Source organism: Lineus longissimus, chromosome 11 (assembly GCF_910592395.1).
Source record: "Lineus longissimus chromosome 11, tnLinLong1.2, whole genome shotgun sequence".
Taxonomy (NCBI): Eukaryota; Metazoa; Nemertea; class Pilidiophora; order Heteronemertea; family Lineidae; genus Lineus; species Lineus longissimus.
In genome coordinates this window covers 14,925,869-14,936,834 of record NC_088318.1, presented here as the reverse complement: position 1 = coordinate 14,936,834, position 10,966 = coordinate 14,925,869, and the positions used below count along the sequence as shown (strand labels likewise).

At 39.6% G+C, this 10,966-nt stretch overlaps 1 protein-coding gene across 1 annotated transcript; it reads right to left on the bottom strand.

The window, feature by feature from the left end:
- Positions 1-197: 197 nt before the first annotated feature.
- On the bottom strand, positions 198-6,825 carry LOC135495976 (DDB1- and CUL4-associated factor 11-like). The gene is made up of 17 exons (XM_064785042.1): positions 6,574-6,825; positions 6,103-6,200; positions 5,941-5,972; positions 5,479-5,574; positions 5,189-5,253; positions 4,867-4,967; positions 4,543-4,645; positions 4,199-4,242; positions 3,859-3,982; positions 3,489-3,546; positions 3,209-3,301; positions 2,805-2,897; positions 2,502-2,591; positions 2,240-2,303; positions 1,862-2,014; positions 1,553-1,659; positions 198-1,415 (listed from the first exon to the last, which is right to left on the bottom strand). Exons 1-17 carry the CDS (start codon positions 6,735-6,737, stop codon positions 1,236-1,238), a joined length of 1,665 nt encoding a protein of 554 aa, XP_064641112.1. The 5' UTR covers positions 6,738-6,825; the 3' UTR covers positions 198-1,235.
- Positions 6,826-10,966: the final 4,141 nt, after the last annotated feature.

Genomic DNA, 10,966 nt, shown 5'->3' with positions numbered 1-10,966 from the left:
TTGTTCATTACTCTTGTGAAATATGAGCACATCATTTTCTTCCATTATCTCCTGTCATTTAGGCTCATCTTCTGTGCGACAAGCAATCCTAACAGAATACCCGATTATATAACATTACTGGCAAGGATGATGAATCAGACTGCAAGTTCCTTCTTGAGTAACAAATCCTCAGCCAAACATTTCAAACACAAAAACTATTTAGATTCGAATCTTTTATTATAATCTTACTTTCATACTTGGCATTTTTCATGTCACAAATATCACTAACAGAATCTTTTTCACAATTTCATTTTGGCAGATTTTTTATTTCCCCATTCTCAACTATTTTGCAAATCACTGCATTCACAATTTTTATTTTGTGAATCAATGTAATCCACAAAAATAAACCCCTCCAAAAATTTGGCAGTTTACCATTTCTGTTGTGTTATACAAGCACAGTTCAAGTCACAATTGACGTCCCTAAATTTGTATACATGTGCAATGTAGACTTGGCTCGTATGTTGCACAAATAATCCAACCATGATCTACGTAATCACCATGAGAGGTGAGTGCAACTTACATGCTCACACAGCGATATGCACGCAACCAGTGAGCTGCACTCAGAATTCGACACCAGGGCGTAGGCTGTACGCAGCTTAGGGTAAAGAGGCAGTGCGTGTATGTCAATTGTGACTTGGACTTCAACAAAATACTTTTCAAGGCCAAAAGCACACTGAGCTCAATTTCAATAACTTCCCAACTTTAATTGTGGTGGAAAATTTATTCAACTCAATGATCACAGCCAGATACCCGTATGCAAAACTGCATAAAAAGATCAACTAAGCAAGCATAACCCAATTTCTCTGAAGAGGTACATGTACATGCATAAATGGTTGGTAAATTCAGCTCAATAACACTAAGAGGAAAAACTCCATTACCAACAGCAGGAACTATTGCGACCTCCAGGCTCCACACAATTTCTCACATGATTTAAAAATCCATAAAAATAGAACTTATTTACAATATTACTTAATTACTGATAATGCACCAGACAAAGAATAACCCATTCATAACTTAAATTCCTACCAAACACTCTGTTTCAATCTCAAAGTCTATACTTGTACATGTATGAAGACCCCATTACAATACAGACACTGTCCAAGAAGTCCACCAGAATCACCTCTGGCTGTTTTGTGCGAAAATTGCCCAAGAAGCCTGAACCAGCTCAGAGTCTGATTGCACAATTGCAGGCATTGTTATGAAAATAATCCAAGAAATCCTCCTGTATTTCCTCGCGACTTATTGCGTAATCGTTTACTCCTTCGTAATCCCATGCCCTCATCTGAGTCCGTATCATCATCACTTTCATCGGACGTCAAGTTTGGTTCTGTATCTGGCTCTTTTTCATGATACCATTTACCGATAGTACCATCCCACTGAAAAGTAACAAAACATATTTCAAATTCAAGTTAGGTAAATAATTGAAAATAGAATAACAGGTCATGTGTTTTTAAGTGTCACTTTAACCAGTCAAAACATGCAATCAAAGATCTTTTGGCAAAAGCAAACTTACCGATGCAGTCATGATATTGTGCTCAAAGGGATGCCACGCCACATCACGAACACACGCTCGGGGCCCTTCTAAACGCTTCACAATATCACCCGTCAAAGTGTCGTAAACTGAAAGAAAGTCAAGACTTCAATCTAAGCGTAATGAAAATCGAACAAAGACCTGGTGTGCAACAACAAATTGTCAAAGTTGAATAATCATAAAAACTGTAGCAAAATTATGCGGTTTTTTTATCTCTGGTGGGTGTGTATTACACCTCCCAACAGACAAAGTAGGTAAAAAACATGCTCAATGCTATTAAACTGCACTTACTGATGAGTCCACCAGTTGCACAACCTGTGTATATATAGCGTTGACCAGTCGTAAACTCCGGTGAGAAGTGACACCTTATCAATGTGTAGAGTATGCTGTGGCCTCGGTATGTCATGATCGATGTATCACCCGGTATCACCTTTTTGCGTATTACTGAAAATGATGAGAAAAATAATATACCATGTGAACTCAATTACATGAGCTGGTTTTGTCTTCACTTAAACCTGTTATGCATCAATGGGGGAACAAGACATAGAATCTTCTAATTATAAGATTGATCTTTCTCACAACAACTGTTACACATGACAATAAATGGCATTTGTCTGCCCCTCCAATCTAGTGCATGTTGCTATTACCCTCATTTCATCACTTAATTACCTCTTCTAGGAAACTGTTGCCATCGATAATCCCAAGTTTGTCTGGCCACAGCTCGTTTGGTTGCCTGAAATTCACAGACAACTTGTTTAAATACAAACAAATTTGACAATATTCCAAAAAACACTGTACCACTGCCTTCCCACTATTTGCCTGGAATTGAAGACATGAGATTGGGAATAGGGTTGACTGTCCAATCAGCCAAATTCTGGCTGCCCTTTCATTGTGGATGGTGCTGTGATGAACAAACTCTCCTCATACACACCTGCTGAGCTTCTGTAGTTGCAAACTTCCTCACATCCCACAGCTTTATACTCTGGTCTTTAGAATTAGACAGCAGGTATCGAGCATCACCCTAAAAATGAGAATAGGCCGATTCAAATGACAAGAACGGAAGCCCTTCTAACTGGATCCTTAAAGTGAAATGTCCATTGAAACAAAACATATATTTGCCCACCATAAAGCGATTTCAATTAATCAAAGGAAACAAATTTAACTATTGTTGCCAAGTAACACAGTTTTCAGAAGAACCTGTAAGATCTCAAACCCAGACGGAATTCCATTTTACCTTGCTCTCAATGTAGGTTATCCCATCCCAGTGGCCCGCCATTACACCAACAGGCTCCGGGTTGTCCTCCCGTAGCGACCGCCGATCCCATACCTGAAATAAACATAAAACAGACAGGACAATGTAATATCTAACCAAGACTTAAGCTGAAATCTACGGAGACGGCTTTCCCATCCAAACTAAGAAAAGACTTCAAATCTGATTAAAATCTACTTCGACAGAAGCGCCTTAGAAAAATTTGGCACCTTCTCTGTAACTTATACAAGGCCTTGTTAAAACCAATTAAAGAAACAACAGCTGTAGGCATGAGACTGCCGACAGGAATTGTAACTGCAACATAACACTGCACGATCCTATAATCCTTGGAGAGCTTCCTCCTTGACTCAAGTGCAAAATGCACCAACCTTAACTAAACCATCATCACCACCACTGAATAACATATGTGACGAAGCATCAGCAAAAGCCACAGCATTAACATCATCTTCATGCGCGTCAATCTGAAATACAAATTATGATAAAAAGTAAGGCACCCAATTGAAAAAAAAGTTGGTCAGATATTTCCCATTTAGAGGAAACTCATGCTCAAGACAAGGCGATTTGTTGTTCAAACTCAGCCGAATACAATTAAGCTGGGACATTTTGACTACGAGAAGCCAATCTTTACCACCATGATCTGTCAATTACCTTTAATGTCCTTTGGTTGAGCTCTCTATCATACACATATAGACAACCATCATTAGCACTGGAAGCAAACCAAACAGCAAATTGATAAAACAGGCACACAATTAAAATGAATAAGTTAAATAACAAGCTTTTTTCGATATACTGATATTGTCAATAGGAACACCTATGACCATCTGTCTTTGCTCTTTAAGGGGGGACGATAGCAGAGGCTAGGGGATCAAATTGGTATTGTTCACTAGATTGCTCGCTTAGGGACATGGGTTGTGTTTGGCACAAAAAGTTGCAACTGTGAGATAGGAATGCTGGTGTGATGCTACGAAGCCAACTTTTTGTTTCTATAAAAGGCCTCATCAGTTTCCTTGTAACCTACCCTCCCATAATTTCTCGATTATCTTGCGAGAAAGTCAATGAAAATATACAAAATCGGCTGTCTTCTGGACACAAGTTGAGGGCCTCATGAGTCTCATGTTCGCCATGTACGTTACAGATGTGAACTGGAACACAACGGGAAAAAGGTCTGAGCATTGATTGAGCTTCTCCTGGGTTTCCCCCGAAAGATTTCAGAATGAGGATGTAGATTTCAAAGTCAACTTGTCACACTGCAGTAGATATCAGAATTTATATAAAACTGAAAGCCTCATCTCTTCCTTTTTTCAATAATTTCTAATTACATAACACGATGCATGAAACCTACTGGTACATTTACTTACTGAATTCAGACCAACTTGAATAAATAAAGTAGTGACCATCAGGACTGAAAGCAAACAAAACAAGAAATCTTTTTCACACACTTCACAAATGATTATTCCAAGCATCTGTTACAATCCAATTGGTAGCTGTTTTGCAAAGGCATTGCTCCGTGTAGGGTGGAGTGTTTTTTTCAAAAACCTGTTGACATCCATGTACAAAATGGGAAGTTGACTCATTCCTCATTAATTTCAACTTGTTGGCTGTCCGAGTGGCCTGATATTCCCAAAAAATTGAATGTGTGGTTTTCAATAGAACAAAAAAATAAATTTCATCTTTTACACTTCAATTGTACAATGTCACTCACCTGAACGCTACATCGATGATACTCCATCCAACATCTCTAGCTCTCACAGCCTTGAACTGCCTAAAACGACCATTTGTTGTGTCATACACTCGTATGTACTGATCTGAAATGCACCATTGTCAAAGTGAAGTTGGCTGATATATAAACGTGGACTGATATAAATACTTATTCACAAGAATCTCATTTGGATGTGCAATACAAAAAAAATTATGTGTCAACGTCCATCATTTTCAAATTGGATGCGGTGAATCATCACACAACTGTTCACAGATTATTTTCATTTGATCTAGACTGAGTTTTAATACCACTCGACTGAGTCCCTACCTTGACAAGCACTAAGAAAGACATTTCCATCCTCGGAGTAGGTACCACAAAATGCTTTATGGGGGTATCTGGCAACCACAGTTACCTGGTTGGGCAGAAAACTACAACAGAAAAGTCAGCACAGGTGAGGGTGGTGCATCCAGAATCATCAATCTTCATGTCAGGGTGCAGGCCATTACAAATGATAAATTTTGAGTTGAAGGATCCTGAGCCTGTGTGTCCCAGAGCAAAGCATCTAAAGTTGATTAAGACATGGTCGTAGAATGAGTTATTGAGTGCAACAAGCAGTGTCAATTTCAGTCAAAACTAAAACAACACGTACTTGGAAGAAAGAATACACTGATCTCCACGACTGAATTGCTGTTTGCCTCGCATGCCAACTTCTCTCTGAAGGAAACACAAATTAAAAGCAAGTTAAAATTTTGAGATGACAGTGATGAATACATATGCCTGAGTGTTCCATCAAGCTTCAGTCTCCAGCTGACTATTATACACAGTTAGGGAAGTGGTGGTAGTTTGACTTGGTGATAAAATATGTGCCAACAGGGAACTGAGTAAGATCAGATCTTGTTTCAAGCCCTTCCCTATAAGATGTGCCAACTGGGAACTGACCCGTTGAAGCATGTGATTGACAGAAGGCTGACATCGCTGAGATGGGGTTCTAAACCTGCCGGAGTTCAGGGTGACTTCTTGCTTCAAATCGCTTGACTGTAAAGAAAATCACAGTAAAATAAGCCCAAATGATGTAATTGAGAGGCCAACAGGGATCTGAGTAAGATCAGATGTAAGTGAGATGTCCCCCCAGATCAAAAGTTCAAAGGTCTTGTAGTGTATTGTACACAATGACGATGACATTATTGATAATATTTCTACACTGAATGCAACATCGATGACAATTCAATGACTTGATATCATAAAACTTCCATAATGAAAGAAATTCTTTAAAAAATGCTAATCCTTTGTAAGAAAAAATTCTTCAGAAAAATGTGTTTGCCTTTTCAGTTGACACGCTGGATAAAGGAGGCTCATATTATCTTTTAAATGACATAATGAAATACTAGCATATTTACTTACGTCCATTAGAGCTGTGTCTGGCTTGCCCTCTACTATAAATAGGAATAAGACAAACATAAAAAGAATTAGCATGAAATCAAATATGGGAGACCGGAAAAATGCTACGAATACATTTGTTGCTTCCGACTACGAGAGCAAAGGCTTATCGGCAAGAGCTCATACCTTTTGGTGGGCGCACACTCTCAACAAATTCGTTATCTTCAATGTCATCATCATCTTCATCATCTGTTGAACCAGATGGGATAAGCCGTACCTGACCACTGAAGAAGAAAACGAGTTCTATCAAAAATGTTCAGCAGTTTTATTGTGTTCATAAGAATCTGACATCTGTACTTGGGTCATGCTATTTGATTAGTGATCAAGTGCAAAATTGACGATAGCCATGGACACTACTATCTTGCTCACGAGCTGGATGAGGAGACAACACTAATCATTAATGGACCTTTTCAAAGAAGTTTCTTTGGGTGCTGACCAGTCATGTATTTCACCTGACCTAGAACAAGTCAAAGGGTCACAGTGGCTTATAGCATTCTCCGAAGTTCGTTTGTTTGGGGCCTAGTTGGTCTTTGTCTTTGACGAAAAGGTTGATATTGCCAGTTTTATGAAATAGGCCTACAGCCGGAGGCAAGCTACCTTCGAATGAGATAAGATATCAATGTCACAAGTTCTGAACGATCTTCATTTCCACTGGCACTGCCATTTGAAGCGTCACGATCAGGGCCACTACCACCGCTCGCGTCTGAGCCAGACCTATCTTCGTTCATTCTTCTACGTCTCCTGGAACTGCTCGATCCCATGCAACACTTTTCCTCCCTGACAAAGCGCAGGGATGGTTGTTTTTAAGGTTTTATTCACACAAAACTTTAGACATGTTTACTTTTTACATAAATACTGTTGTTGTAATCGCTGACCAATTCCGTCCAAGCCGCCATGTATCCCCTATTTTGTCCTCAACGACAGACGCTTACATTCGTTCTTCCGATCGCGGGTGGGATGACGAAATAGACTGCCCCGGGAGTCTCCGCCAGAAGGCAGCTCACCTGAATATATATAACATGTATGACGCCTGACCCCTTTTCTAGCGGGACACTTTTTCCAGCGGGACATTTTCGACTTCTGCTCCGGGGTAGGCTACACTCCGGACGCATTGGACCGGCCTCGTCCTGTCGCCCGGTGTAAAAGAAATGCAAGTCCCCCCGGAATCTAAGTCCGGTCCTTTTGTTAAAGTGAATAGAGTCGCCGTGTTCCTTTGTTGAAGATTATGTATATGTAGCTAACAATAACTAAACCATTAACCACATTCGTTGACAGCTATTGTATTGGGTCCATTCCTTTTACACCGGTAAGGAGATTCAATTAGGATGACGCAATAGACTGCTCTTATTGTTTAGGAATTCGCTCAGTGGAAAACAGGAGTGACTTTTCTGTGTAACTCTAAGTAACAATGTAGTCATAGTTTCTTCAATCAGTCTATTTCATGGAAACACTTACACTCCAACGAAGTGATTTATGGAGATATGCCAGAATAAATCCATCCCCGAGGAAATCAGCTCGGGGTACCGAATGATTAACCGATTTCCGGTCCATTGCACACTAGCGAACATTGGACCTGTGACGGATGGACAGGCCCGTCTTACCGACAGTGAATGTCGATCCTCAAGTAGTCTACTCCTTTCAGGATGGATATAGGTTACGCACAACGACGGTAGATCGGCATGCGGATTGATTGAATCATTGCAGTTCGCGAAATGTTAGAATTCGGATACGTATCCGATTGCGAAATGTTAGACTTCGGATACGTATCCGAATTCTAACATTTCTCGAACTGATTGAGTTCGGAAAGACTACACTCTCGACGCGGACTGGCCTCGTCCTGTCATTATCCAATTAGGATGACGCAAGGTATAGGCGTTAAGTTTAAAAGCCGTCGCAAAATTTGCTTTAGATGTATCAAGCGATGTGAAAATGAGTGCTGATAAATAATGATGATAAAAAGTATCAAGTATCAAGTATATATCAAGTATCAAATATGGTTTATTCTTGCAAGTATGTATATGTATAAAGACCTTGGTAAGGGAAATGATGCTATATATTTCTTCTTTTATTTCTGTGCGCCAAATGTTGAATAAAATCATCAAGTTGGCCTATCGACTTCGTTGAAGTCGATCTACCAGGTAATGCAAATAAATATGCGAGCACATCGATGTGTGTTCCTTTAAAGGGGGGCCATAAGCAGGAGATATAAATCCTCGTACAAGCATGAATCATTTCGACGAACTGTGAGATGTGAGAGACCCCTATTGGCGACTTTGTGTAACTTTATCTTACTTGCCTAGCTGCTGCCTATATTGTCCCTTTAAGTTCCTACGCTACGATTCCATCCACAGCGTCCGTAGCCTGACGCTAATGATTAAGATTTTTATGGGGGGGGGGGGGGGGGTATACATCATCATCACAAAACATCATTCTGCAAGCAGTTCGCCGAACGACGACTTAGGAGATATTTGGAAATATATTTTTCCTTGGACTACTATTCCTTCCACACCTCAGCCTGCGGAAATCCACGTGATCATTAATTCATACCTAAAAATAGAAACACGCTGGACCTTTAAACCGCGCTTTAAACTTTCTGATATCTTTCGGTTTGGTGAATAATAATGTCCTACCACACTGCTCAAGAGAGAATCCTTTACTTCAAGCATCCAGAAAGTCGTAAGTTGAAATTTTCGTGCGGGAAAAAATGAAAAGATGTACATGAACTTGCCAAATTTAAAGATCCGGGGGCAGTTGCATGCATCGTGCATGAAGATGTACAGATATTGGGATGCATTGTATATCATGAGTATGGTTGGTTTACGCATGACGTAATTCATTTTCGCGATTTCGGGAAATTACTTTGCTTCTCTGGCCCTGCACATATTATTTTCATTAACCCCTGACGACCGCATGATTGAGGGTAGGGGAGGGAGGGAGGAGGAGGGGGAGGAGGAGGAAGCGGGAGTTTTAATGTGGTCCAGCTATGGTAGTTGCTGCATGTTCCCTCAGGTGGCAGCACGGTCTACACTGAGTGGTTTTAAAGGGACAATAATTATAGGCAGCAGCTGGGCGGAAAAAAAGTTACACAAAGCTGCCAAAAGGGGTCTCTCACATCTCATAGTAGGAGGGTTATACTTAGTGCTAAGTCTGACATGACTAAGGGCCCTTACTGTGTATACTTATATTTATTTAATTATCAGTTTCAGTTCTGCAAAGGGCTGATATACTAAAAAAGGTCCTATATAAACCGGGCAAAGCTAATTGCAAATTATTCTGATTAACTGGACATTGGTTATCACTTTGAAAAGAAAACAGATGACAGACAGATTTTGTCATACAGAGATAAAGATTTATTCGAGTTTCACAAGGAAAATCTTTATGTACAAATAATTGATAATCAGGATAAATTTAGTATTATACATTGTTATAATGATAATAATCTATAATTTAACAATCACAACAAAAAATTACATTTTGAGCGCTAGCCTGAAGATGAAAATAGAAGCAAATCCTGACTGTTGCTGTCGGGGGGGGGGGGGGGGGGTTGGTTAAATTGATTCCATCTGAATTTGACAGGATTATGCACGCATCATTTTTTTCCCAACCACACTTCTTCAGTAGATTTCATCTTTTCCTTCCCATTATCCTGGCATTTAATATTAGCAAGCACAATTTTCAACATTTATCAAGTTGGCATAACGTGATTTTCTCGAAAGTGATTTGCCCCTATAAATCACAGCATGTGTTTATTCTCCAGTAAATGTGTCCGTGTTTGATCGAACTTTATCTTTATGTCTGTATTTTATGTTTCCGATATCTACCTTAACGGCCAGTGAATTCATACCATAAATCAGCTGCCTTTGATTGGCTCAAACAATATTCCACGCAACCAAGATAATATTTGAAAATATTGTTGAAACGGTAGGGTAGTTGGCCATTTCACTTACTATTGCATTAAGGAAGCCCGACATTGCGGAAATCTGTTATTGGTTATTAGTGCAAGTATCAGAGAAAATCACCAGCTATCATGTCGCATAGCAAAACTAGCACCTCTCTGCTCATCAGGAATTCCTTGGGACTACCAATGCTGTCCTTGATAGAGAGGTGTCCAGATTGAAAAAAATTATATATTGTAAAGAAACCTGGGATTTCAGAACAAAGTAATTGTCTATATAAAGGGGTCTTGTTTCAGAAGTGTCTGACATTAAATGAGGTTCCAATATATATATAATGTTGTTGTGACCTTACTCTATGGATTAAGACTGCAAGATTGTATTTCGAATTCTCTGCATTACTGGCTTTTCAAAGTCTGCTTGGAAATTGTTATATATCTCAAAGTAAGAAAATTGAATATATTTTGTCCACAATCCATAAGGTCAGGTCAGACTCAAGAGCACTTCCATCTAAGAATAAGCGACAAAAAGGAGGTGGCCATGCCAAATTTGAGAAGTAGTGTGTGTTACAAGTCCGGAACCTTTACTTAAACAGAAGTTTATACAGTGTTGTTTAAAGGGCGGTTAGTGATGCATCATAAAATCTACACAAACATTCCACCCTGTCGGAATTACATGTATATCTGTTATGGCCTCTACAGAAATCTCTAACTTTACATTAAAGACAGCCAGCCACATCTAACACACTCCTCCTTTTAATAGATTGATACCAGAATGCTATATCAACAAAAAACTAGAAACAGGAATCAGTTGGGCCAAATTAAGTTTGACAAACTTACTGATGGATGTCTGTACTGGCTCTCAGCACACCAGCACTGTACATGTATATTTGGACAAGGACTAACTAGAGGTCTGGGTCCCTAACTGAGAGACCACCAATTGGACCATTGCTTGTAGTTTCCCTCAACAGGGACAATTTCTCTTGAGGGGACCGGCCTTAGGGCAGCAAGAAAACTTATCCAACATGGATACTCCATGTCATGAAAGAATTGACATGCACACAAAAAGCCTCAAATGTCTATATTTCACTTAATGGT